Source organism: Lontra canadensis, unplaced genomic scaffold (genome assembly GCF_010015895.1).
Source record: "Lontra canadensis isolate GAN:19392208 unplaced genomic scaffold, GSC_riverotter_1.0 scaffold27, whole genome shotgun sequence".
NCBI classification, from domain to species: domain Eukaryota; kingdom Metazoa; phylum Chordata; class Mammalia; order Carnivora; family Mustelidae; genus Lontra; species Lontra canadensis.
The window spans coordinates 106125-134124 of NW_022631021.1; the positions used below are offsets into that span (position 1 = coordinate 106125).

A 28000-nucleotide genomic window follows, 5' to 3' on the forward strand; every position below is an offset into this window, starting at 1 on the left:
TACAAACAGGAGACTTCTGGAGTGATAGATATGTTCATTACCTTGATTTCATGAGCATATCCGTATGTAAAAACCAATCAGATTGGATGTCTAAACAGATGCACTTTATTGTATGTCCATTATACCTCAGTAAAGCTGAAAAACAAAAGAATTGAAAATAAGACTCTTCCTAGACTTGGCCAAGGAAGCCCCAGCCTTCTCCAATACTCCACGGGGCACCAGCTGGGCCAGCCACTATTATTGCTTCTTGCTGTTAGTCCAAACTGTAAGATGTACTTCAGATGGTCATGGTAACCCATGGGTCACAGAAGACCCACTAGCCTTCCCGTGGAGTGCATTTGCTCCCTCCTCCCTGAAAGCCACCAATACAACCAGCCATAATGGCTAAGCCACTTATCACTTAGTGTGTATTTCTAGGTTTGCCTTCCCGAATTCTGGAGAAACTCTGTAGTAAGGATGTTTCTCAGTTACTTTCATATTCCCAATTTAGTTTTGAAGAGATTTTTTTTTTTTTATTTTTTAAGTGTTCTTTCCACATAAGGGGATAATACAACATTTCAGAGACAACTCTTTAAGGACATCATTCATGCAGCTAAGAATTACGAAGGAGCTACTGCTCACGAGGCACTGAGCGAGGCCCCTAGAGCAAGGCTGTGTCACAGAGGAGAGGAAATTTTCAAATAGTTCTAACAGCCTGTTCAAGCTAAGAGATGCTGCAGGCACTAACGAGACACCTCACTTGATGTTAAAGGAGTAACTTCTCTCAGGAAAGGCTTCTTCGAGGTGGTATTTAGTCTGAAGAACGAAGAATGAATAGGAGCCCTGAGTGGGTTGGGGTGGGAGAGTTTCCCTGAAATGGACCACTGCATGCAAAGAAGCTGAGAAAGTTAGCGAGCTAGGTTAGCTGGGTCCTGGAACTTGGAGCTTTGTTTTGTTTGGTAGGCAGATGCGAAGTTTTGATGGACCTGTCAGGCCATGTAAGGAGTTCAGCATTCGTTTAGATTCTAGAAGACTCTAGAAGGCAACACAGAGCTTTTGAAAGATTTTAAGCTGGGGAATATCTTGTTCACATTTGTGTTTCCAAAAAATAACCTTGGCAGGGCAAAGCTGGAGGCAGGGAGCCTCTTAGGAAGGGATTACAGCAGTTCTGGGAAAGTTACCGGCTGCCTGAGGCGCCAGCAAGGAGGGAAGGTTGGAACAGGAGGATCTGTTACACGTTTGCTTCCACCTCCAGCCCGGTCGTCTGTTTGCTGGTAGATCACCAGATTCCTTCCATAGCATCCTAAGACCACGTCCTTGTCCTGACAGCCTAACCAAAAATGGCCCTCTTACCCAAGTTGTTGATACTTTCTCTGAGAGCCAAGAGTCCTTCACACTCATTGGAAATAGACAAACCTTGTTCCCAGGACAGTGACCAAACCAGGATCTCTCTCACCCTTGGGCTTTGAAACAAGTGCTATCAACAAGACTCATTTCTCCCATCTTTCTCCAATGTTTAAAAAGTAAAAGGATCAATCGATTCTAAGGGTTCAGCATTAAAGCAGCATAAGTCCATGACCCCACGTATTCCCAAACTTTGAAGAGTTTGATCATGAGTGAGCCTGTCTTTTAGTTCTCAGCAGGCCTGGCTTCTGGAAACAAGGGCAGGGATGGGAAATCCTAGCCACCATGGGCCATGCTGCCATGCTGGAGGCCCAGGCCAGTCACTTGAGTAAGGAGTGTCCCAGAGGGCCCTCATGTTTGGGGCTAGAGGACACATCCTTCTCAAAAACATCTGTCTCCCAGCACCTAACATAGGCATATGGTAGCTGCTTCTTGAAGATCTACAGTTAGGACTTTAAGCAAATCACAGACTTAAAGCTGCTACCAGCACTACCTATAAGGGAGACTATGTTTCAGGGAAAGGGGGTTTATGTATTGGAAAGTCAGTGTTGAACTACGAAAATTTATCTTCAGCTGTCAGCACCCCAAATCCCTTACAAATCCTTAGCAACCTTTGTTGGTGGTAGTAGTGGTAGTGGGGTTTAACTAGTGAGCTTCCGGGCTGGTGGAGAGATGCAAAGCTGTGATGCAAACAGACCCTGGAAGATGAACCAGACTACCCCAAAACTTGCACCCACTGCAGGCTGTGCTCCAGGAGGCCTCTCCCTGCCCCTTCTAACCAGCCGTACAGGTGATCATCCTAGGCATTTGTAATAGTCAACATCCGTTTTTGCCCCCCTCCCAAAAAAAACCCTTAATTTTTGACGAGAGTTTCCTGACACCATCTGACATTTTGGTTTTCCTATGAAGAATGGAAAGCATCTTCAAGGTGCCGGCCTAGTCTCACCCTGCTCCACAAACCCTACTCTGGGTCAGCAGCGGTCATTCATCCCTTCCACCCTGCACGTAGAATTCACTCTGGACATAATCATTTACCACTTAACAGTAGCTGGCATACACTTTTAAAAATTAAACTCTATGCCCAACATGGGGCTTGAACTCACAACCCCAAAATCAAGAGTCACATGCTCTACAGGCTGAGCCAGCCAGGTGCCCATGGCATATAGACTTTCAGTGTTTAGCTTTGGGTTTTCCTTAAGGAGACTGTGAAGTCTTTTAAGGCAAATCTTGAGGCTTCCATTTCCCAGAGCACTTATTAGTACTGATCCCTGAACAGCTAATCAATGATTATTGATTGGCAGTGGTATTCAATCTACCAACGTAGCGGGAGGGGGCTGGCCAGCAGCAGAAGAGCCGCCTCTGTTGGCTTTTTTGTCCACAGGCTACAATTCTACCTTGTATATTCCTTGGGTTTTCCCAGAGTCCTTGGGTGATCTTGGAGAATACATCCTGGAACTAATTTAAGTCATGAGGAAAGGAGTTGGCAAGGAGCCCTAGCTGAAAAAGTGACATTTAAGGGCCAGAAAATCAGCAAGGTTATAGAGGAAACCCATCTGCTTGCTCGCTGGCTTTGGTGGGAAACAGAAAGGCCGGGAGCTACTAACATTTCACAGTGGAATCCAGGTTAAACAATCACAAGGCGTGTGAACACAGGCAAACCACTTGACATCACTTGAGCCAGCAGAAAAATTGGATAAAAAGCAATCTTTGGCAAGGCAGCCAAGGCCGCAATGAAACAGCTTCCCCAAACACCACCTCTTTCTGCCAAAGCAAGCTTCTACTTATTGGTGGCTCAGAATACAAAGCTCATCTCTCAAAACTAATCTTTTAAGTCCTCATTTGGAGTTGCTGTCGGCTGCCACCTTGTGGTCCATATTACAGCTGCCTACCGAGACAAACAGGTGGCTGCTACCAGCACAAAACCACCTGTTCCCAAATGCTACGAATCTCACTTGGCTAACTGTCCATCTCTGCACAATGCTTGGCCTGTAGTATTGAATAAACAGGACTCCCAAGCCCCCCCCACACACACACCCTTAAGATCCACTAGTTACCAGTTTCACTGAACTCACCTTGGCAGACACATCCTGAGTTGTTGGCCCGAAGCCGCTGCCTCAAAGCCTTTGTTTGACCCCGTCCCGGGTACTTCCTGCAACCATCACCAGTCATGGTTCCATCTGTAAGCCAAAGCCAGTATTTGACCCAGCAAACCTCTGCAGGATTATGCCCCTGAACTTCTCACTGGCTGCACCTTCATGGCACCAACAAGGTCCCTTGGTATCTTTACCAAGATGGCACTTGGCCCCACTGGGGAATGTCACCACTCTAATCCATTTACTCCCATCACATGTAGGGAGGGCCACCACTTAAAAAGGCTCCAGGACACTGGACAAGTGTTTCCTCCTTTTAAAGGAGCCCTGGGCTGGGGCACCTGGTGGTTGATGGTTAGCATCTGCCTTTGGCTCAGGTCACGATCTCCAGGTCCTAGGATAGAGCCCCATCTTGGGCTGCCAGCTCAGCAGGGAGTCTGCTTCTCCCTCTCCCTCTGCTTGTGCACTTTTAAATGAATAAATAAAATCTTTAAAATAAATAAATAAAGAAACCTGGGATGGCAAGAGTTCCAACCAGCTATTGTGATTATGTAAAAACAAAAACTCCCATGGGTTCTTCCTATGGCTGGCAGTTCCTTTCAGGTGTTTGTGCAATTTTAACTCTGTTTTCTCCTTCCATTCATATAAACCTTAAGCCTTGAAAGTTGAGACTAAATTCTGGGGTTAACAGAGCAGCAACACGTCCTCATTGCAGAGCTGCACCAGCAGGGGCCACCTAGAGAAGATGCCCCGCTCTCCAACTAGTCCCCGAACAACAACCACACTGGACATCACTCCATGGGACAGCATGTCCTGGAACACAGGGCCAAAACTGCATCCCTAAACAGCCACATGTGATGCCACCCTGCATGGGGATGACCCCTTACCCCAGTCCAGTCTTGCCCCATTTACATTGTAATCCTTCTATCATTCCTGTTCAGGCCACATAATGCAAACCAATAGGACACAACGAGATTAATTTTTTTCTGGCTACAAATTTATTCAACACAAAACAATCTCCAACTTTACTGAGGTGGCTGACCACGTCCACGACCAAATCCGCCTCTCTGCAAGAGAAAACAGACGGCATGAGCATTAGTAGCAGGCTGAGCAGCAGGCCTCGTTATCACAGGACAGGGCCCCAAACGTAACGCTCAAGAGTTCAGGCCATAAATTCAGCCCTGCCTCTTACTATGAGGCCACATTCACCACCCAGGCCGGTTTCCACATCTGTAAAATGGAAATATGGATACCCACTCAAGGGTGTGTTTACATACACACACACACACACCCTCAGCACAGGACAAGATCTTGTGCCTGCCACACACACCACCTTCCCACAAACAAGGCCACAGAGAACAGTTGTGCCATGATGACCTGCCACAGGACAGCTGTCGCTCCAATAGGGCTACACCCACCCCTGTGCCGGGCACTCCTCCTAATCGCACAAGCACCTAACACAACTACAATCGGAACACCTATTTTAAGGATGAGGAAAACAGAAGCACAGCAGGGATGTATCCAATATCACATCATCTGAAGAAGATGAAGACCCTGACCCCAGCCATCTTGGTTCTAGAACTCACTCAATCTCTAGTCTAGAGTTCTTAACCCTAAGTCTTACTAATTCATGAAAATAAGGGAGTCACAATTATGATGCTCACTAATGAAGAAACCAACCCCTATGCCACATGTAGTACTGATCTGGGAGACTCATTTCAGTAATATATCTATTTACAAAAGTTTATATACTATATCTTCATGTAAAAACTCAGAATTCATGTTATTTTTTGGGGGGGGGAATCCACTGTAGCAAGGGGTGGACCCACCACACTGCATAGGATCCCTAGAACTTGCAGGCCCCCAGGGCCAGGCCAGAACAATGACGTCTAGGGAGAGCCAACAGGGATACTCACGAACTGGAACTCAGTTGCTGACCCAGCCCCGGCCTCGGCTTTCTTGTCGGCACCAGCTGGAAGGAGAAACACCAATTCAGAGTCATCTTATGTTATGATCTGTTACAGACCAAGGGAAGACAGGTCTCCAGGCTGATTCTGCAGGAGAAGCCATGTCCACAAATGTACCCCGGGAAGTACAAGTAAGTAACACCGAGTGGTGGGAACACCCTGTGAACCGCTTCTGCCCCCTCCCTCTCCTGGGGCAGCTTTCCTTAAATCATCCTTCCAAACTCACAGCCCAAATTGTCACTTCCAGGAAGGCTGCCCAGACCACAAAGCCTGGGGTATGTGCCCCTCTCTATGTCCAAAGACGACCCTCGTTTCCCACCAAGTTACTTACATGCTTCAGACTGGCATCTAGCTTACAGAAGAGATAAAGGACACAAAGGCCCACAAAAGCAAAACCAACCAGCAGCATGACCATGATAATAAACAAGATGAAAGATCCAGTACTGCCCTGATCTGTACGGCGGCCACTAGTCCAAACTGAGGTGTGTGCAACGTACATGTAAGTAGTCAAGATTTAAGAGAATGCAAAACATCTCGCTAACGTTTATACAGATTACATGTTAAAATAACATTTTAAAATATACTGCATTTAGGGTGCCTGGCTGGCTCAGCTGGTAGAGCATGCAACTCTTCATCTTGGGGTTGTAGGTTTGAGTCCCATGTTAGGTGTATATCATTTAAAATCTTAAAAAAAATATAATAAACCATACTGGATTTAAAAAATTATTGCTGTAAACTACTTTCCACTTGTCTTAGGTGTGGCCACTAGGAAATGTTATGGTTCACGAGGGGTGTGGATGGGGACAGCACCATCAGGGGGCGTAGTCTCACTAATATCTCAATTGGGTCTCTCGTTGGCCCATTTCAGACCACATCCATCATTAGGTTCTTGACCCTCATTTCCCTGCCGCCCAAGCTACCATGTCCCCAACTCTACTTTTGTTCGGGCTGCTCTCACCCCACCTCAACTTGGAGACCCATGAGGCTCAGGCCGAACCCCTCGTATCCTCTGGAGAACTACTCCCTGACTGATTGCCCATGTGGTGTGACTTCTAGTAGGAGCAACCATTAACTTCCTCTGAACTGAGAGCCTGTTTGTTGGAAAAATTCTTACTATTCAGTAACATACTCAAGTCAAGTGATCACTTCTATTTCATGTTTCAACAATTAGCAGCCATGACCAGAGACAGGCAAGAGTAAAGAAGTTAATGAAAATTCCCCTTCATGGGGCGCCTGGGTGGCTCAGTGGGTTAAAGCCTCTGCCTTCCACTCAGGTCATGATCCCCAGGGTCCTAGGATCAAGCCCTGCATTGGGCTCTTTGCTCAGAAGGGAGCCTGCCCCCGCCACCTCTCTCTGCCTACTTGTGATCTGTCAAATAAATAAATAAAATCTTAAAAAAAAAAAAAAAAAAAAAAAAAGGAACGTTCCCCTTCATACTCTGCTTTCATTATCACCATCAACTGCCTCTCAACAAAGATACGGACTATTAAAAAAAAAAGTCCCAAGCCCTGAGATGGTTAAGTCACTCAGGGTGGCTGAGTCAGTTAAGTGTCCACCTTTGGCTCAGGTCTTGATCCCGGGATCCTGGAATGGAGTCCCACATCAGGCTCCCTGCTCAGCAGGGAGTCTACATCCCCCTCTGCCTGCTGCTCCCCCTGCCTGTGCACTCTGACAAATAAATAAAATCCTTTAAAAAATAAATAAAATAAATCCCAAGCCCTACCATGGCCCACAGAGCTGAGACCTACATCCTCATATGACTCTCCGGCTGCCTTCTGGTTCAGAAAGCCATGTGCCTTCGTGGTCATCCCCCAGGGAGCCAATGGCTGACTCCTTCCTTCAGGTGTTTGCTTATTAAATCGTACTTCTGCAGCTTTCCCTGAAAACTGCACCATTGATCCCCCTGCTTGAATTTTTCCCTGCAGCACCCATGCCATGGACATCTAGACAGTCCTTTCTGCTTACTAGTTTCCTACTACTAAAACGCAATTTCAATGAGAAAGGTCTTTTGTCTGTTATGCACACTGTCTTTGGCTCCCAGAACAGAGCCTGGCAAGTCAGACACTCAACATATATACATTATCTGAATGAACAAACACCTGTTATTCCAAGTCAACGCAAACACCTGCTGTTCAAAAACGAAAATTTTTTTGTTTAAAACGATTTTTAAAGAAAACAACAGGGATAACTTAAGTGGGCGCCCTCAAGAGTCTGTGACACAGGAACACAACTACAAAACTAAGAAAAGCATGTTGCTTTCTTGAAAGTTTTCAATTTTGCTCTAGTTAGAGGTCTTCAACAGAACTTGTCTATATCCCCAATGAAGCAGGCTTTTGTCCTAACCCACCCATCAAACCCCTGCAACAAGGCAAGAAACCTAAAGGACTCCAGCTAAAAAGGACCTGAAGATTGAGACCAAGAATCTTTCCTGGTCACCTTGGCACTTTCAAGGGCTGAGCCCCAGCCAGGGTGCCCAAGAATCCAAGGACTCTTCCCCAATGCCCCGACAGAGAGGATGCATCACTCACGGGGCACAGCACTTCGTCTGTAGGTGTCTCTGTCAGCTTCCCCTCGTGTGAGTCTTGCAGGTCGCTCTCCCTCCAGACCTATACAAATTAAACCACATGAGAATGTAGAGCAATGTGCAGACTCTGTACCCTTCAGAACGAGAAAAGTGGAAACAACTTAGTTATGATGAGTTAAAGGGAACAGAACTCTTGGACCCAGAGCTATCAGCTAGAAATTTTGTCATCACTGACACTAGCTTCTCCAGAGCCTAGAACACTCAAAATTAAAATGCCACCCATCTGCAAAAGGATCACTTTTTTCTATTATATTTTTCAACACAGACACACATTTTCCAATTACTCAGCAAATTAAGCAATCCAACCATTTCTACAAACATCTGAATAGCCAAAATTTTGAACTTGACCCATCTCTGAAGTGGAAAATCTCCTGGGCAAACAGGAAAGGAGGTACCATAAGCTGAAAGCCCCACTTCCAATAGTCAGGGTGTAAATACAGAGGCCACCAGAGAGTCCTTAGTTGCTCTGGGCTTCTTCACACACCTCACTAGATTGTGGGATATATATAACGGCAGATTTAAAAGCTACTTTTAAGATACTCTCATCAACACTAGAAGTTTAATCTGAACCTTCTCCACCTAGTTACCCTGGAACTTTCCTTCAAATCCACATGATTAGAATATAGATCGTAGTTATCTTGAATATCACAGGTTTGAACTGCATGGGTTCACAATCCCTTTTTCAATAAGTAAGAGTATAGTAGTACAGTAAATATGTTGATTATTTCCTTAATGTTTTCTTTAAGATTATCAATCAACTATTTCTTATCAGTAAGATTCTGGTCAACAGCAGGCTATTAACAGTTTTTCAAAAAATCAAGTTACAAGTTACAAAATCCAAGTTATTGGATTTTGGACAATGGGGGGGTGGGAACAGGGACAATGACGTCACAGGCGCCCTGACCGCTAAGTTGTTCCAAGGGTCAACTATATATTTTTTAAGTATGAGAAGTTAGATTGAACCTGTAGTGAGTGACTAAAATAAATGCATGCCAGGTCCCATCTATGCTAGCCAAATCAGAATCCATGGGGTCCAGACAATGGAACCTCCCCCACCCCAGGATTCCAAGATGTGGTGGAGAACCTTTGCTCTACAGATACATAATCCCACCTAACCGCCAGAATCCCACCAGAAAGCAGTCATAAAAAAATACTAATTCCTGAGCGCTACCAAGCCTGTCTCCACAGGAATCTGGGCAGTCTGGTGATCTGTTTTTAGGACCCTCTGCACCTCATCACCCAAGCCCACAAACTGCTGCTCCTACAAAGTTCCTGTGACAAGTTCTTTCAGAACCTAAAGAGAACCATAACCTTGACAACCTGCAACTGTGAGCCAACCATGATCTTGAGCCAGAATGTAATTCATCCCCCCACAAGCATATCCTTTCACGCTACAACTATATACACACCCGTCCTCCCCTATCTGACTTTTATTTTTGCTCTCATTGCCAAGAAACTCTAGAACACTCTCCATCTCTTTCACATGTGGTAAACAGCTCTGCTCTGGTCTGGAAGAGTTACTCAATGCTCAACCATACATGCTAGGACGCAAACTATGCTCTGTTTAATGGCATCCCCGAAGACCTGACCTGATCGCGGTTCCATGACAAGTCCCATGCCAGGGGACAAAGGTTCCAGGACTTGGCCCAGGTCCTGCAAGCCAGAGCCCCCTCTAAAGTGGACACCAATGGTGTACGGTAAGACCTCTTCTGTCTGATCCCCCCCAGGTTTCATATACACTCCCCCAGAGAAGGATCTTCAGAGCAGGCCTTTACACGGGCAACGTACCTTTGGGCCGTGGTCTGCCAGTCTCAGGGCGGCTGCGGCGCAGAGTAGCAGGCACAATCTCAGGGGGCAGGTGGAGGTAATCACGCAGATACTGGATACCCTCGTTGGTAAGGTACCAGTAGAAATGTCTCCAGGCAAACTGTTCCTTTACGTAGCCTCGTGATTTGAGAGACTGCAAGACAGAACACAACTGTCAAGACAGAACCAGAGGCTTTAATCTAGAAGCTTGGCGCAAAAGGAAGCTAAATTGCATAGACGAGTTTTCATGGTGTATCTACCTCAGCGCCCTTCAAGGCAGCAAGCAGCTCTGGCTGTCCTGACCTCTCCTTGGAATGCGCCTCGAACATTTAGTGGAAAATCCCTCCATCTGCACCCCACTCGAGCAGCCCCCAGGCTACCTGCATGGCCTTCATGACGTGAAGATTGGGCACGTTCTTGTCTGCCAACTCAGGGTGTTTAGGCATGTGGACATCCTTCTTGGCCACCATCACTCCCTCCTTGAAAAGGAGTTCATAAATGGCAATTCTGTTCTTCTTAGGCATCAACATCTGGAAGGAAGCACATCATCAGGAACATTTCTGAGCAACGAAGCCAGGGCCCAGCAACCAAGTTCAGGACCCCAGAACGACCCCCAGGGAATCCCAGTCCAAGGGGCGGGAACCTCAAACCACACCGTGATAAACTTGCAGAGAGAACTTCAAACCCTGCAAAACTGAAAGCCCCCGGTTACCCTCCTCCACCTCCCAAACACGCTGGAGGAAAAAGTTGCCATGATGTTTGAGCAAAACAGGAATAGGGTTACTGTTCGCTACAGACTTTACTCTCACACCCACAGAAATATAACGTAGGGGCAGGGGGCAGCAAACCTTGTATTCCCGGACTATTTGAGGAAACATCATCAACTGTACCTAGCACGAAATACTTCCAGAGGCAAGGACGCAGGGAGGGCCTGGAGGAGAGCCCTCCCTTCGTGACAAGCCGCTGACCCCAAACCAAAGGGCTAAGGCCTTCGCACCCTCATCGCCTACCACTCTTTCCCCCAAACCAGAGCTCCAGGGCCAGACCAGGAGGCGGCTCGGGGTGAGGGACTCCGTATCGAAACAAAGGCGGGCAAGGGGGCCGCAGTCTCCCTAACCTCGCCAGAAGAGTCGCCGCGGCACCAGGGTTTCAATCCTCCCCTCCTCGACCTCCACCAACCGTCCGCCAATCTTCTACCAGCTCCCCACCGCCTCCCCCAAAGTGCACCCCCGGCCCATCTATTCAGAAATGGGCGCGCGGGGAGCCACGGTAGCTCCCCCGCCCCGACGCCGGGGACAAGCGGCGACTACGACAGCTGGAGAGCCAGGATGGACACCGATGGAAATCGGACCGCGGAGAAACGCACCTCGCCGGCTGTTACGTCCGGGGCCGGAGCTGGAAAGGAAGGGGCATGCGCGACGCGGCGCGGCGTCTCTTCCGGGCTGGCGTGCTCCGCCCCCCGCGAGGACCCGCGGGCTGCCTGGGGTGGCCCTGGCGGTGCCTAAAATGGGCTGGCCCGGAGGCGGCGGCGGACCCTGACCTTCCTGACAAGACGCGCACGTGGGAGCCGTCGCTGGAACCTGTGAGCCTGCGTGCTTGTTCGGAGCATGGTTACTTTTATGTTTGGACAGGCACTTTAGAAGCACGCCACTTCTTTATTTCTTATCGACAAATTAACATTATCATGGAAGTAATGTTTTTTGAGCAGGGAGAGAATATATAGACAGAACAGTAACAAAAATAAAAGAATGAAACAGAATCCTATAGGCTAAAGATAATGGCCATTCACATTTTGGTATGTTTTTCCAAACTAAAATGCACCCAAGCAAATATATGTATGTATTTGACAAAAATACATACCTATGTTATGTAAGATGTGGTTGGTGACCTGTGTTTTTCCACTTAATACACTGTGAATCTTTTCATGTTAGTTAATATCTAAATTTGTAATGACAGTAGTCCACTGGAGGATAGTTTGATCAACACCCTATGACTGGATATATATTTTTTAAACCCTTCACTATTATCAGTAATAATGCCACACACATATGTGCATAATTGTCCACTATTTTCGTTAGAATATGCTCCTGGAAGTTGTAATTATTGAGTAACAAAGCTCACATTTGTACATTTTTGACACAGTCTGCATTGATTTCCAGGAAGGCGTTAACAATTTCATTCTGGGCAGCAGTGACTAACAAAGCTCACGTTCCTATTAATCCTGCTAGGATTGGATAATATTCTTATTCATTTTTTGTCAGTCCGATAGTAAGAAATACTAATTTAATTGCTCTTTTAATTCACTTTCCTTGACTACTTCTGCAGCTCAGCATTTGTATTCCTTCTTTTATTAATGGTTCATTTCCACCATCAGTTTTCCAGTTGAAAGTTTTTTCCTATTGATTTGAAATCACTTTTTACGTATGAAAGCTGTTAATCTTTTGTCACATACTTTTTCAAGAATTTACCCCATTTTTTCACTTGTTTTGATTTTCATGATATTTTGAAGTGGAAGTTTCACATTTCTTTATATCCAAATCTTTATGGTTTCAGACTTTGGTACAATATTTGAAAAGTCACTCAGCATCTCAAGATTATATAAATATTCACCTAGTTTTTCAAGTATTTTTTTGTGGTCTTATTATTTAAAAAGAAATATTTGGGGGCACCTGGGTGGCTCAATAGGTTAAAGCCTCTGCCTTAGGCTCTGGTCATGATCCCAGGATCCTGGGATTGAACCCCACTTTGGGCTCTCTGCTAAGTGGGGAGCTTGCTTCCCCCTCTCTCTATCTGCCTGCCTCTCTGCCTACTTGTGATCGTTGTCAAATAAATAAATGAAATCTTATTAAAGAAAAGAAATATTTGTCAATTTTGCAAGATGGGAAGAGTTCTGGAGCTTGGTTGCACAAAAAATGTGAATTAATACTACTGAAACTGTATCCTTAATAATGGCTAAGAGACACCTGGGTAGCTCAGTTGTTTGGGTATCCAACTCTTGATTTCAGCTCAGGTCATGATCTCAGGGTCCTGGGATCAAGCCAGAAGTTGGGCTCCACGCTCAACCTGGAGAATGCCTGAAGATTTTCTCTCTCCCTCTGCCTATTCCCCTTTTCACATGCATTCCTTCTCTCAAATAAATAAATGCATCTTTTAAAAAATGGTTAAGATAGTGGACTTCATGTTATATATATTTTACCAAAATTAAAAAAATAAATACTTGTAACATGTTTACAGTAGTTTTTTCAGAAAGAATCTTGAACATATAGACAAGGAGCAACATAATCTAAGGACTGGTCAAGATTTGAAAACATACAGTAACACTTCCAGATGTGAAAATAAAAATGATTGAAATTTAAAACTTAATTTAAAAAGAATAAACAATAGGGGCACCTGGGTGGCTCAGTGGGTTAAAGCCTCTGCCTTCGGCTCAGGTCATGATCCCAGGGTCCTGGGATCAAGCCCTGCATAGGGCTCTCTGCTTGGCAGGGAGCCTGCTTCCCTTCCTCTTTCTCTGCCTGCCTCTCTGCCTACTTGTGATCTCTGTCTGTCAAATAAATAAATAAAATCTTAAAAAAAAAAGAATAAACAATAGATTTGACACGCTTAAAGAATGAACAATACTTTTCACACGTTTCAGTGAAATGGAAGATAGAAATGAAGACAAATTCTACAAATGCAGTCCAGCGATTAAAAGAGATGGGATATTTGAAAGAAAGGATAAGAGGTCTGAAGGTTAGAGAAAGTCTCCTATATGTCTAAGTGAAGTCTCATAGGGAAATAATAAAGAATGTAAGAAAGAGACCCTCAGAATACCTTCCAGAATTATTAGAAGGTGATGCACTTCAGATTCACCAAGCTCCTCAAATCCCAAGTTGGATTACATAAAAACCTATCCATCCCCACAAACAAAAAACCCCAAATATCCGTGTCATTCCCTTGCTTAACCCCCCCAATGACTCCCTTGTCACCTGCAAAAATATTCACTCTTTTTTGCGACATTATGTTCAGTTCTTTTAGCCTCCTGCGATGTTTTCTAATGTAAATTTTTTCCCTCCAAAGGATTAGCTGCCCTTTCAACCTCGTTTCCTCAGTAAGCTAAGCTTCTGTTTCTCTGAAATAACCACTAAATTGTTAGGAGAGATTAATCCAGTTTTAGATTTTGTTGCATTTGTGCCTATGAGACTCACTGGTGAAAATACCAGTATAATCTTATTTTATCTTTGATTTTTCAGGTTTTTATTTTAATTCCAGTTAGTTAACACACAGTATTATATTAGTTTCAGATATGCAGTATAGTGATTCAACCCCAGTATAATTTTAGATTAAGAGCTCAGAATTTGTCCTATGGGAGAGAGCTGGGTTAGATTAGGTGAGGGAGTCATCTAAGATGTCGTAAGGATCTGAGATCATCTAGAGAGGGTGTGGAGGGAGAGGATGAGGAGGTACCCCACAGAACTTCCCATCTCACCCTTAGATGAGCTGAGAATGCATATGGATGGCATTGCTGTGGGTGTCTCCTTCCCTGGATAGAGCCTTTCGATGGGCAAGGACCATGCTTTTCCCTCTCAGCGTCCTCTCCAGTTGTGAGCACAATGTCTCACACGATAGGTATACTTAATAAATGTTTCCAGAATAAATAGCAACCTCATGGGAAGCAGAAAAGATTAGAGGTTATCGAGAAGGGAAGATTAGAGGTTACTGAGGAGGGAAGGACTTCCCGGAACACTTCTCCTTGAGTTCACTTGAATTCCATTCAGCAGTTCTGCACTGAGCCCCTAGTGCTGGGCCAAGGGGGTGGGGCAAGGGTGGGAGCAGTAACATACATGGATCCCATGCCAAGCATCACATACCTCTGTTACATGCGGGGAGCTATGACGAAAGTGATCAGGGAGACACAGAGTAATGGGGAGTGAGAAGATTGAAACCTATGGAGGAGTTGAGCGTGGGTTGAGAACAGGCTGGTTTCAGGCTCCTGCGAAAGGCTCTGCTGCAGAGGAGTACTTGAATTAAAAGGCAGCCAGCATGGCTAGGACCTGGTGAACAAGGAAGGCACACTGGGACAGGAGTGAGTGGCCTCAGGAAGGAGTTAATGAAAAGCCACAGATTTCAAGAAGTAGTGACAGGGGATGCCTGGTTGGCTCAGTCCGTAGAGCATTTGACTCTTGATCTCAAGGTTCTAAGTTCTAGCTCCACATTGGGGGTAGAGATTACTTAAAATGTTTTAAAAAAGTAGTGACAGGATCAGATGTATGATTTAAGATTAACTTTGTAAAGATCAACACCATTTTTACCATTCCAATGCTATACGGTGCCTACAGTACAAGTATGACACCTGCCACTCGTTAAAAACACAGAAACCCCAAAGAACCTGGGTGGCTCAGTCAGTTAAGCATCTGACTTCAGCTCAGGTCATGAGCCCAGGGTCCTAGAATCGAGCCCTGCATTGGGCTCCCTGCTCAGCAGTGAGTCTGCTTCTTCCTCTCCCTCTTCCAGTCAGCCTGCTTGTGCTCTCTCTCTCTCTCTCTCTCTCTCTCAAATAAATAAATAAAACCTTAAAAAAAAAAAAAACCCAAAACTGAAGCTGAGAGAAATAGATGTTTCTTTTAGATCACAGAGGTAAGAAGTGATGGAACTGTGTCTGACTTCTGCCTTAGTCTGTCCCTTTGCAGTGGTTTTTTTTGTGTGGTTTTTTTTTTTTTTTTTTTTTGTTTGGTTTGTTTTTTTCCTCTCACTAAGGGCAGGGGCAGGGAGCCAGAGCCCAGAACTCGGTGCAGCTAGAGAAGGGGCTCTGGCTCTTCCGGGATTTAGTCTCACCCTCGTTCCCAGTTAGAATCCCTTGGGAGGTTTTTAAAAATCCATTCATCCAGGCCACACACCCCAGACCAATTTAGTCCACCGCTCTGGGGGTGGAGCCCCAGCGTATTTTATTTTTCCATTTTTCTCGATGTGTAATGTATGTACAGTTAAGTGTACAACTCTTAACCTTTCAACTCAATGTATTTTTTATGTGTGTATGTATGTGAGCCCATGTTAATGACCATCTGGATCCAGAGGATCAAGAGATGGAGTATGACCAAACCCCAAAGTCTCCAGTCAACACCCCACGCCCACTCCCAGGTCCAGCTATCCTGACTGATGGTGTGGCTGATGTACCTGAGTGTGTCTGGTTCCGCCCACCCCCATCATTAATCAGGTCTGTGAGAATCCACGTTATTAGGATCAGCCGTTTGTTGCTTTTTGTTGCCAGGTGATGTGCATTGTATAGACATATCACAAGTTGTTTATCTGTTTGCCAGTTGGTGGACATCTAAGTTGTTTCCAGTGTTTGGCCACCATTAATAAAACTGCTGAGAATGTTCTACCCATGTCTTCCGGTGGACATGGGCGTCGGGCAGCAGCAATTTCTAAAGCTGCTGACCTTGAGAACCACCAACTTGGAAGAATCTGTAAACTCAAGAGTGCTCTTGCAGAGCATGGAAGTCAGGGTCTGGGTTCCTGGGGCTCCAGGGAGCTCCAGGTCAGAAAGGAGTAAAACCGTGGCTTGTAAAGATTTCCTAGTTGCAGTTCCTTCCGTATTGAGGTTCCGGAGCCTTTCGTAGGAATTCGTAGAAAAGCGCCAAGAATGGAGGAAGGCTTGGAGAGCAGTGCCCCCAATGGCCAGCAGAGTGGCCTGGCCTCTATTTGGGAGTCTCGGGGAACAGCGTGGACATGCCCTTTCACGGCCCAGGTAAGGTGAGCCCCCCCCCGCCCCCCGGGGCTATAACAGCAGGGAATCACATGTCCCTGGCAGACACCTTGGGCCTCACCGGTTCCCCACATCTCCCTTCACCACATCCAGAATAGCTTTCTAATCCTGTAGCCTGGTACTTCCTCCCACTCCTGAAGAAACCTCCTCAAAAGAGCCATCTGTGCTGCGAATTTTCATTTATAGCTCGCGCAGCATATGTGAGTTTGTGGTATGTAGGTAGATGGCTGCTGATACATTCCTGGACACACACACACACGCGTACATACATGTATGTGCGCGTCACCCCCTTCGGGTGCTGACGGTGGGATTTCTCCTAGCTCAGTAGCCTCTGAATGGAGCCTGACCATCCCCCTCCACGTGGGCAAACTGTATTAGAGACAACCTCTCCTTCAGTGACTGTCACCGCTTTGCCTGTCATTGTTTGGGGCAGCTCTTCTGACCTGCTTGGAGCGGCCATGATTATTCCCCCGAGTTATTTGATAATGATCAGAGTTGAGGCAAAAACGGTAGGCAGAGGTCAAGGATTGCCCCATTTTTACAGTCTGCTGGATCTGTTGTCTTGCAATCCTGCTCTTGTTGTTGCTAGTCCGGAGATGAGCCATGTTGCTGTCAAGGTTGGGTTCATCTCTTGTCACCTGCAAACCTCTGAACGTTTCTCATACTCCCTTATCTTCTTTTTAACTGCCTAATTACATTTTTGAATACCTGTTTACAGCTGGGAAAACTGATGCTTGGGAAGTTTGGGAATGTCAGGTCCACGAGGGCAGGAATTTCTTGCCAGGAATGTGCGCAGTGGCTGAGCAGCCCAGGCCAGTGTCTGGCACACAGGAGGGGCTCAGTAAAGACTTCTTAATAAAAGAAGCTTGTGGGGCATTTTGGTTTTGAAACTCCTAGTTCGGGGTGCCTGGGTGGCTCAGATGGTTGAGCATCTGACTTGGGCTCGGGTCATGGTCCCAGGGTCCTAGGATTGAGTCCCATATCAGGCTCTCTGCTCAGCAAGGAGCCCGCTTCTCCCTCTCCCACTACCCCTGCTTGTGCTCTCTCTCTCTCTGTCAAATAAATAACTAAAATCTGGAAAATACAAAAAACAAAAAACAACAACAACAGAAAAGAAACTCCTAGCTCAATATCCTCTCCCTCCTGAGCTTCCTTCCTCCCGAGCACAGTCCAACAGATCAAGCAAGGTAGCCATGCTTCTCTCTGGGATTTCCTCTCCGGGCGCCTACTGGAACCTCTCTCTCCACCTTTGCAGTGGAGAGCACAGACTCCTACTCAGACTGCTGCAAATCTCAGCTCTGCCACTGTCCCTGTGGGGCCTTGGGCGAATCTCTTAGCTTCTCTGTGCCTCAGTTTCCTTGTCTCTCTTCTGGAAATAACAATAGTACCAACCTTGTGGAGTTGTGGGAAGGATTATAAGAGTTCACACAAATGATGCATTTGGAACAGTGTCTTGCACATGGCAAGCACTCAAGCAATGTGAGTATCATCTTAAATTTTTAAAAATTTATCTTTTACTATTTCATTATAGAAAACCACAGAAAGTAAAGGTATAGGGGCAACTGGGTGGCTCAGTAAGTTAAGTGTCTGCCTTTCACACAGGTCATGATCCCTGGGTCCTGGATCAAACCCCATATGGGGCTCACTGCTCAGCAGGGAGCCTACTTCTCCCTCTTCCTCTGCCTCTTCACCCTGCTTGTGCTCTCTCAGTCTCTCAAATAAATAAATGAAATCTTTAAAAAAAATTTAAAAAAGAAGAAAGAAAAGAAAGGTATAGGTTTGTGAATTTTTATAAGGCAATTGCCCTTGTAACTACCATCTGGGTCAAGAACTAGAACTTTGCGATGCCCCGCCCCATCCAGAAGCCCCTCCTTCCCCCATCCCAGGTACAACCCCTGGCTCCTTCCCACATTGCCCACCAGCACGACTCTAGTATTCACTGCCATGGAGGGTTATCCCCTATGTGTACATCTCTAGACACTGGAATTCAGTCTCACCCAGTTTAAAAATTAACTTTATAGAGGTATAATTTATATCCAAGAATATTCACCAATTTTAAGTGTGCAGTTCAATGAGTTTTGACAAATATATGCAGTCATGTAACCACCAATCATGACAAGGACATTTGCATCACCCAAAACTTCCCTTGTGTCCCTCTGGGCCTCACAGGGCCCAGGCAAGTACTTCTCTGCTTTGTCACTACAGATTAAATTTCCCTTTTCTAAAATTTTGTATACTTGAAATCATATGGGATATTCTACACATATCTATGTGCTTATGCATTCCACTTTTGACAGACATCTGGGTTTAACAGTGTCGCTATCGTGAATAAATCTGCTGTGAACATTAGTATACAGGTTTTCGTATGGACATATGCCTCCATTCTCTTGGGTAAATCCCCCAGGAGTGGGATTGCTAGATTGCATAATAGGTGTGTGTTAAAATTTACATGAGGGGCGCCTGGATGGCTCAGTCGGTTAACCATTTGCCTTCGGCTCAGGTCATGATCCCAGGGTCCTGGGATTGAGCTCTGCTTTGGGCTCCCTGCTCAGTGGGAGCCTGCTTCTCCCACTCCCTCTGCCAGTCCCCCTACTTATGCTATCTCTTATCAAATAAATACATAAAATCTTTAAAAATATATATTTTGCCCCTGGGGCACCTGGGCAGCTCAGTTAGGTAAGTGTCCAACTCTTGGTGCAGCTCAGGTCATAATCTCAGTCATGGGATCAAGCCCCACATTGGACTCCCCACTCAGTGCAGAGTCTGCTTCAGAATCTTCCTCCCCCCTACCCCTAACATCTCACACGCATGCCCTCTCTCCCTTTTAAATAAATAAAATCTTAAAATAAACAAATAAATAAAATCTTTTGCCCAATATGATATTTTAAAAGTGCAGTAAAATATGCATCCATAAAACTTACCATCATAGGGGCACCTGGGTGGCTCAGTGGCTTAAGCCGCTGCCTTCGGCTCTGGTCATGATCTCAGGGTCCTGGGATCGAGCCCCACATGGGGCTCTCTGCTTTTCGGGGAGCCTGCTTCCTCCTCTCTCTCTGCCTGCCTCTCTGCCTGCTTGTGATCGCTCTGTCAAATAAATAAATAAATCTTTAAAAAAAAAAACAACTTACCATCATAACCATTTTAAGTATATGGTCAGTCTTTTGCCTGATCATATACTTTTGCCTGGATCATTTCCCCTCATTACTGAATTACAGGAGTTACTTATATAATCTGGTTGCCAGTCCTTTTTCAGATACAGGTGTTATGAATATTTTCTCCTGTTCTGTGGCTTTGTCTTTTCATTTTCTTAACAGGGTCTTTTGAAGACCAGAAGTTTTAAAGTAGTGAATTAATTATTCATAGTCTAATTTATTAATGTTTTAACAACCATTCTTTTGTGTTCTAAGAAATCTTTGTCTACCTGAAGGGCACAAGGATATGTTTTCCTTTAGAAGTTTCTTCATTTTAACTTTTACACTTACATCTATGATCCATTTCAAATTAAATTTTGTGTGTGGTATAAGGATTGAGATTTTTTTTGTTTCCAATGGACATCTAGTTCTTCCAATATATTTGTTGAAAAGACAATTCTTTCCACATTGAACAACTTTGGCACCTTTGCTGAAACTCAATAGACCATAATTTGTGGATCTGCTTCCGGACTCTCCTCTCTTTCTATAGGTCTGTCCTGACACCAGCACCACACTTCCTCGAGGCTGTTGCTTCACAGAAAGTCTTGAAATCAGGTCATTTTTTAACTTTGTTCCTTTTTTTTTTTTTTTTAAGATTTTATGTATTGATTTGACAAAGAGAGACAGTGAGAGGGAACACAAGCAGTGGGAGTGCGAGAGGGAGAAACAGGCTTCCCTTGGAGCAGCGAACCCGACTGAGGGGTTGATTCCAGGACTCTGGGATCAGGACCTGAGCTGAAGGCAGACGCTTAACGACTGAGCCATCCAGGCACCCCTTAACTTTGTTCTTTAAAAAAAATTGTTTTGGGGCGCCTGGGTGGCTCAGTGGGTTAAGCCGCTGCCTTCGGCTCGGGTCATGATCCCGGGGTCCTGGGATCGAGCCCCGCATCGGGCTCTCTGCACAGCAGGGAACCTGCTTCCCTTCCTCTCTCTGCCTGCCTCTCTGCCTACTTCTCTGCCTACTTGTGATCTCTGCCTGTCAAATAAATAAATAAAATCTTTTTAAAAAATTGTTTTGGTTTGCTCATTTAAAAAAAATTTTTGAGGGATGCCTGGGTGGCTTATCCTGGAATGGAGTCCTGTATCAGTCTACTTTCTCAGCGGGGTGTCTGCTTCTCCCTCTGCCTGCTGCCCCCACTGCTTGTGCGCGAGCTCTCTCTCTCTGACAAATAAATAAATAAAATCTTTAAAAAATTTAAAAAAATAATGATAAGCATCATTAAAGACAAAGAAAGACTTTTTTTTATAAGATTTTATTTATTTGTCAGAGACAGCCTGTGCACAAGCAAGGTGAGCAGGTTGGGGGCAGGCAGGGGGACTCTAGGAACCTGGAATCATGATCTGAGCTGAAGGCAGATGTTTAACGACTGAGCCACCCAGGCACCCCCCCATCGGTTTGTTTTCTACAGTTAAGTCTCTTTCTTCCTTCCTTCCTTCCTTCCAAGATTTTATTTATTTATTTGAGAGATAGTACAAGCAGGGGGAGTGACAGGCAGAGGGAGAAGCAGGCTCCCCACTGAGCAGGGAGCCTGACGTGGGGCTCCATCCCAGGACCCTGGGATCATGACCTGAGCCGAAGGCAGATGCTTAACCGACTGAGCCACCCGGGCATCCCAAGAGTCTGTTTCTTGGTTCCTCTCTTTTTTTCCTTCCTTTGCTCATGTGTTTTGTTTCTTAAATTCCACATGTAAGTCAAACCGTATGGAATTTGTCCCTGATGGACTTATTTCACTTAATGTTATACCTTTGGGTCCATCCATGTTGTCGCCAATGACAGGATTTCACTGTTTTTTTTTTATGGCTGAGTAATATTCCATTGCATATAGACACTGCATCTTCTTTATCCATTCGTCTGTGGATGGGTACTTGGGTTGCCATCACGTCTTGCCTGTTGTAAACAATGCTGCACTAAACATAGTGGTGCGTGTATCTTTTCAAATTAGTGTTTTCATTCTTTGGGTGAATACCCAGTAGTGTGATTCTTGGATCACATATTTCTATTTCTCATTTTTTGAGGAACCTATGTACTGTCTTCCACAGCGGCTGCACCAATTTGCATTCCCACCAACAGTGCAAGAGTGTTCCTTTTTCTCCACATCCTTGCCAGCACATGTTATTTCTCACATTTTTTATTTTATTTGATTTTTTAAAATTTCTTAAAGATTTTATTTATTTGACAGAGAGAGAGAGATAGTGAGAGAGGGAACACAAGCAGGGGGAGTGGGAGAGGGAGAAGCAGGTTGCACACAGAGCAGGGAGCCCAATGCCGGGCTCAATCCCAGGACCCCAGGGTCATGACATGAGCCAAAGGCAGACGCTTAACGGCTGAGCCATCCAGGTGCCCCTGTGTTTTTTTATTTTAGCCATCCTGACACATGTGAGGTGATATCTCATTGTGATTTTAATTTGAACACACATTTATTATCTCACACCTTCTGCAGGTCAAGAGGCTGGGCATAATTGCATCGGGTCCTCTATTTGGGGTCTTGTAGGCTGGAATTAGTGTGTTGGCCAGGCTGCATTCTTGTCTGGTTGTCCGACTAGGGAAGAATCCATGTTTAAGTTCATTTAGGTTGTTGGCAGAACTCATTGCCTACCAGTTGCATAACTGAGAAACCCAGCTGTTTGCTGGCTGTCAAATGAGGCTGCCTTGAGGTTCTAGGAAGTGCACAAAATTTCTTGCCATGTGACCCTCTCCATAGGCTGTTCGTGGCATGGCTGTTTTCCTATTCAAAACAAATAAGAGATTCTCTCCCTCCTGTTAATATGGAGTCTTCTATAATAAAGCACAGTTGTGCTAGTGACATCCCATTACCTTTGCCACACTCTCTTGGCTAGGAGCAAGTCACGGGTCATACTCACATTCAAGAGGAAGGGATCATACAAGAACATGACTCATTGGGGATCATTTGGGTATGTTGGCCACACTCCCCACCCACTTCTCTTCTTAACAGTTAATTTGTCGAAGTATTGGGCTGTTACTGTAGAGTTTCCCAGTCTTTCTTTTTTTTTTTTTTTTAAGATTTTATTTATTTGTTTATTTGAGAGGGAACATTCGTGATTGAGGGGAGGAGCAGAGAGAGAAGGAGAGGGAGAGAGTCTCAAACAGACTGTGCTGAGCGTGGAGTCCGACATGGGGCTTGATCTCAAGACTCTGAGATCATGACTTGAGCCGAAATCAAGAGTCAGATGCTCAACCAGCTGAGCCACACAGGGGCCCCTCCGGTCTAGATTTTCTAATTGCATGCACAGTTCAACACGTTCCTCTGTCTCCTGTGTTTCTGGCAAACCAGTAGCTGGGCTCAGAGGATGCATCAGACTCAGGTCGGATCCCTTTGGCAGAATTTCGGTGGCAGTGTGATATTCCCCCAGGAGGCATTCAACATGTGGCTGTCTCTCATTGTGATGGTTGCAGCCGTCGACGCTCAGTGCCTCCATCGGTTAATTCACAGGGTGTAGTGACACGAAGATGTTCTATTTCTACTAGTTAATGTATTGGTTGCAATGCTTTTATAAAGAGAGGCTTCTCCTCATCTATTACCTGTTTACCCAGTGGCATAGCTCATAGAGGGAAGGCAGGATAAATGGGTTGATCACTGTGTCTAGCTTTTTTGGTGGGCAGACTAGGAAATCTATATAATCCCTCGCGAGTTCGTCTGATAGGAAGAAGAAACAAGGTGCTGTTGCTGAGAGGCAAATGAATTCATAACTGGCACATGCTCTTTTTTCCCTGGCCCTTCTCTTTCCTTCATTTCTGTTGTCCCTGCCCCATGGCTCAATTTTATTCCATGACCAGCAGCTTCTCCCCAGTGTGGGGTCCCATCCTGTGAGGCAGGGAGGCTTGGATGGTCTCTCCAGAAGTTTATTTATTTATTTTAAAAAACATTGTATTTATTTATTTGACGGAGAGAGATACAGTGAGAGAGGGAACACAAGCAGGGGAAGTGGGAGAGGGAGAAGCAGGCTTCCTGCTGAGCAGGGAACCTGATGTGGGGCTTGATTCCAGGATCCTGGGATCATGACCTGAGCCCAAGGCAGATGTTTAACAACTGAGCCCCCCGGGGGGCCCCCTCCAGGAGTTCATAGGAGTTACACCCTTCCAGCCCCTTAAGCGCCTTGCATATGGCCACACTCTAGCGTCAGCTGCTCTTGTCAAATTGGATGCCGTACTTTCCACGAATATCTGTTGCTTATTTTGGGGTTCTCCTGTTTTCAGGTCACCAGATGCTGCACCCATTGCTTTATGCTGCTTCTTCCCTCACAGATGCAAGTCTCATAGCGTCTGCGATTTGTACTCATCCCCTTGCATTTGAGGCTACGTGGAGACAGCTTGTCACCAGTTGTGTTGTGAACCTTGTCTGTGGCTTTCAGTGACAGCTAGGGTCACTCACTCAGCTGGTCGCCGGGCTAGACTGGAAGGTCCAAAACAGAGCACTAAGCGTTGCCCCATATGGCCTTTCTCCCCACATGGTGATTCTGCCTTCCGTCATCAAACCTTTGTTAAAACATGGTGGCTGCTTCCCAGAGAGCAGAAGGCAGAAGCTGCTAGGTCTCCTGAAGGTCACCCCCACTGCGTTCTGTGGGTTGAGCCACAAGTCCTGCCCAGATTCAAGGAGAGGGAAACAGACTCCACCCCGTCAAGGGAGGAGCCTCAGGTGCAAGCGGGATCTTTGGATATCCCATGCCAGCTTGTCTGACCCAGAGCCCAAGCAAGTATCATCCCCGGGCCTTGGGATATTCACTTGGAGCCATCAGAAGCCTGTGCCAGTCACTGTCACTAAGGGGTAAAGCGAGGAGGGAGGGCTGGGGGGCTCCTGGCCTCCAGTTCCAGAAGGGAATCCTGGTGTTCCAACTCTACCGTTCTCCACCCAGGTTGAAGTTTCCACCAGGGACTCTGGGGAGCACCAGGATGGGTGGGCCCTCCACTTGGGGGTCAGCACTGTGAAAAGGGAAGGAATTAGCTCTCATCTTTCCTCCCCGCCCCTGGCACTCATTGGCCCTCTGAGGGCTGGCAGGACATATGGCCCTGCCGGTGGTAAGTCAAGCCGGGAGCCCTGCCAGGGAGGGCCAGATGGAGCTGGAGGAAGGCACAAATCAGCCGGCAGGGCCGGCACCATAAATAACACTCCTGGGCGTAGTGGGGGCTCTTCGGGCCCATCTCACTGGTCTGGGAGTATCCTGGAGGTACCCCCTCCCTTGCCGCTGGCCTGAAACGGCAGGAGTGGCCCCGCAGTAGTTCCTTGGAGCCTGCAGAGTGAGGACAGCTGAAGGGGAAGGCAGATAATGTGACATGTCAGGACCACTCCAGAAGTCATCCTTTGATTCCTGCCTTGCCGCTTCCCTGTGCGTGGGAGTGAGCCTCCTGGCCGAGTGTGGAGACAAGTCATTGCCCAGAGCTCCAGCACAGCAATGGAGGAAAGGGCAGGGCGTTTTCCTCTCTGATGCCTTAGCTTTTGTTCCAGGGCTGGCTGGGAGTGCCAGCAAGGCTGATGCCATATGGCAGTTCTACTTCCTCAGCAATAGAAGTGGGTTTTTTGCAAATTGGAGAGCAGGTCCTGAGCCATGTTCCAGCTGCCTTCTGTGCCTGGCTTTTCCCTTCAAGGTGAAGATTTGACTTTCTGCCTCCAGTCAAATTCCACAGACTGAGCCTTTCATCCTGAAGAATCAGAAACAAGGAGTTCTACCTATCAGGACTCCCAAAATATCTTCGCTGTTGGGCTCATGGTGAGCTACGGTGTCAGGAGGACCACTGGAGGCAAAGACGAGCCAGGCTGAGTGTGGAGCCTACATTAGCTGTGGAGGGTCTGAGCCACCCCTGCTGCTGTCCAGTCCTGGTGCTTTTGCCCCCACCCTAGACCTGGTGTCATTGGGTTTGTTTTTTTTTTTTTGAAGTGGGAAACATCTTTGCGCTCTGATTCTCAATGTGAAATGTGAAGCCCTGGTCTCCTCTGGGAGTCACCCGGGAGCTTTAGAAAATGTCAGGTTCCAAATCAAAACACAATGAAATAGCTCTTCACAGACATTAATGTGGCTACTCTCAAAAAACCCAGAAAATGGGGCGCCTGGGTGGCTCAGTTGTTAAGCGTCTGCCTTAAGGTCAGGTCATGATCCCAGGGTCCTGGGATTGAGCCCCGCATTGGGCTCCCTCCTCAGCAGGAAGCCTGTTTCTCCCTCTCCTTCTCCCCCTGCCTGTGTTCCCTCTCTTGCTATGTCTTTCTCTGTCAAATAAATAAGTAAAATCTTAAAAAACAAAACAAAACAGAAAACAACAAGTGTTGGCGTGGACTTGGAGAAATTGGAACCCTGTGCTCTGTTGGCAGGAATGGAAAATGGAGTACAGAGGTTCCTCAGAAAATGAAAATTAGCATTACTGTATGGTTCAGCAATCCTGCTTCTGGGTATGTAACAAAAAGAACTGAAAGCAGAGTCTCCAAGAGGCATTTGCATACGCTGTGTCCACGGCAGCCATCGTTCACAGTAGCCAAGAGGCAGAAGGAACCCAAATATCCAAGGCTCAGTGAAGAGGGGGAGAAAATGTGGCATATAGACACACAAGGGAATATTATGTGGCCTGAAAAAAGATGGAAATCCTGGCCTGTGCTACAGTATGGATGAAACTCAAGGACATTATGCCAAGCAAAATAAGCCAGTCACAAAAGGAAAAATGCTTTATGATTGCACTGATAGGAAGTGCCTGAAGTAGTCAAAATTATAGAAACAGAAAATGGGTGGTTGCCAAGGGCTGGAGGAAGGGAAAGGGGAAATTAGCATTTAATGGATCTAGAGTTTTGCAAGCTGAGAAAGTTCTAGACATCTATGGCACAGTAATTTAAATATCCTTGGGGTGCCTGGGTGGCTTAGTTGGTTAAGCTTCTGAGTCTTGGTTTCGGCTCAGGTCACAGTCTCACGGTTGTGAGACTGAGCCCCTGGCTGGGCTTTGTGCTGGGCGGGGACTCTGCTAGAGATTCTCTCTCCCTCTCTTTGTGCCCTCCCCATGGTCTCTCTCTCCCTCTCTCTAAAAATAAGTAAATAAATCTTTAAGAAATACATACTTAACACTAGTGAACTATGCACTTACAGATGGACCACCTCACTCCAACCCCCGTCTTCCTCTCTTCTGTAGTCAGAAGTCTCTCCCTCTTATATGGACCCTTGTGATTATATTGCGTCCACCCAGATAACCTAGGAATAATCTCTCCATCTCAGCAGCCTTAATTTAATAACTACTAGAAAGTCCCTTTTGCCACATAAGGTAACATATTCACAGGTTCTGAGGATTCGGATGTAGACATCTTTTCAGGGGAGGGTGGTGGTGGCCATCTTTTGGCCTACTGCACAGGGCCCAGCAAAAAGGAGGACTGAGGCAGGTGATCGATCATTAGTATCTTCTGGCCTCAGGTCATTGCCAGTTAGCTGTGTGATCCCAGGTAAGGTGTTCCCAGTGTCCTCATCTGTGACCCGGGCATAATGATAGAGGCTATCAAATGAGGGTGAAAGAGATGAAAATGCCAGGCCAGGTCTGTTCTGTGAGTTTGCCAAGCAACGTGCAGACACTGAGGTCCCTCGGGGGAGCTCAGTGCAGGGTGAGGCGTGAGGAGGTCCCCCGAAAGGATGGAGGAACTGGCAGGGCGCAGAGGCGCGCTTGGACTCCAGTGGATCTGGGATTCAGCCCATGGGCCTGTGTTGTCTCTGGGCCCAGGCACCAGCTAGGCTCTGTGGCAGGGCTTGGGGGGCTCAGGGTGTTGGGCTATGTTGTAATTTGAGTAAGGGCTGCAATTTTGGGAGACGGGACAGGGAATCTGTCTGTGGATGAGAATTTCGCAGTTACCATGGCTGCTTTTCTTCCTTCATGGAGTTCAGAGCCTGTAGTATGCTCTCACAGGTGGACCTGATCCTCAGCTCCTGCCTTGGCCTGCTCCACTGCAGTTGGGGTGAAGGGGACAGAGCGGGGTGGTGGGGGGGGACAGACGGGGCTCAGCATTGCCATGGCCTGCCCAGCTTTCTCCTGTCAGGCCAAGTACAAGTTCAACTGTCTGGGGCAGGGACCCAGAGCCAGAGAGGAGCAGGAGAAGAACAAGGGCTCTCCTCTTTGGAGAAAGCGCCAAACTCTCTTTCCCAGCCATAATCCAGATTTTATAGGAGAAAAATCCTTCTCTTCAAGAGGTGGACATGCTGTGCGATTAGTGGAGTAATCACCACTACACCCTCACATTACTAGTAGTCTCTCTGACAG

General features: G+C 46.4%; 1 protein-coding gene and 1 long non-coding RNA gene across 4 annotated transcripts; both read right to left on the reverse strand.

Annotated features, from left to right (window-relative positions):
- Window positions 1-82: 82 nt before the first annotated feature.
- LOC116871573 lies at window positions 83-3509 on the reverse strand. The gene is made up of 2 exons (XR_004383439.1): window positions 3456-3509; window positions 83-135 (listed from the first exon to the last, which is right to left on the reverse strand). It is a non-coding gene; the product is annotated as an uncharacterized LOC116871573 (long non-coding RNA).
- Window positions 3510-4448: 939 nt separating this feature from the next.
- On the reverse strand, window positions 4449-25585 carry RPS10 (ribosomal protein S10). Of its 3 annotated transcripts, none has more exons than XM_032864271.1 (6): window positions 25581-25585; window positions 10212-10361; window positions 9814-9985; window positions 7970-8047; window positions 5390-5445; window positions 4449-4540 (listed from the first exon to the last, which is right to left on the reverse strand). In XM_032864271.1, exons 2-6 carry the CDS (start codon window positions 10359-10361, stop codon window positions 4499-4501), a joined length of 498 nt encoding a protein of 165 aa, XP_032720162.1. In that variant the 5' UTR covers window positions 25581-25585; the 3' UTR covers window positions 4449-4498. The 3 variants fall into 3 exon arrangements, with proteins under 3 accessions (XP_032720162.1, XP_032720160.1, XP_032720161.1); XM_032864269.1 differs by lacking the exon at window positions 25581-25585 and adding an exon at window positions 11198-11292; XM_032864270.1 differs by lacking the exon at window positions 25581-25585 and adding an exon at window positions 10949-11032.
- Between the last annotated feature and the right edge of the window lie 2415 nt (window positions 25586-28000).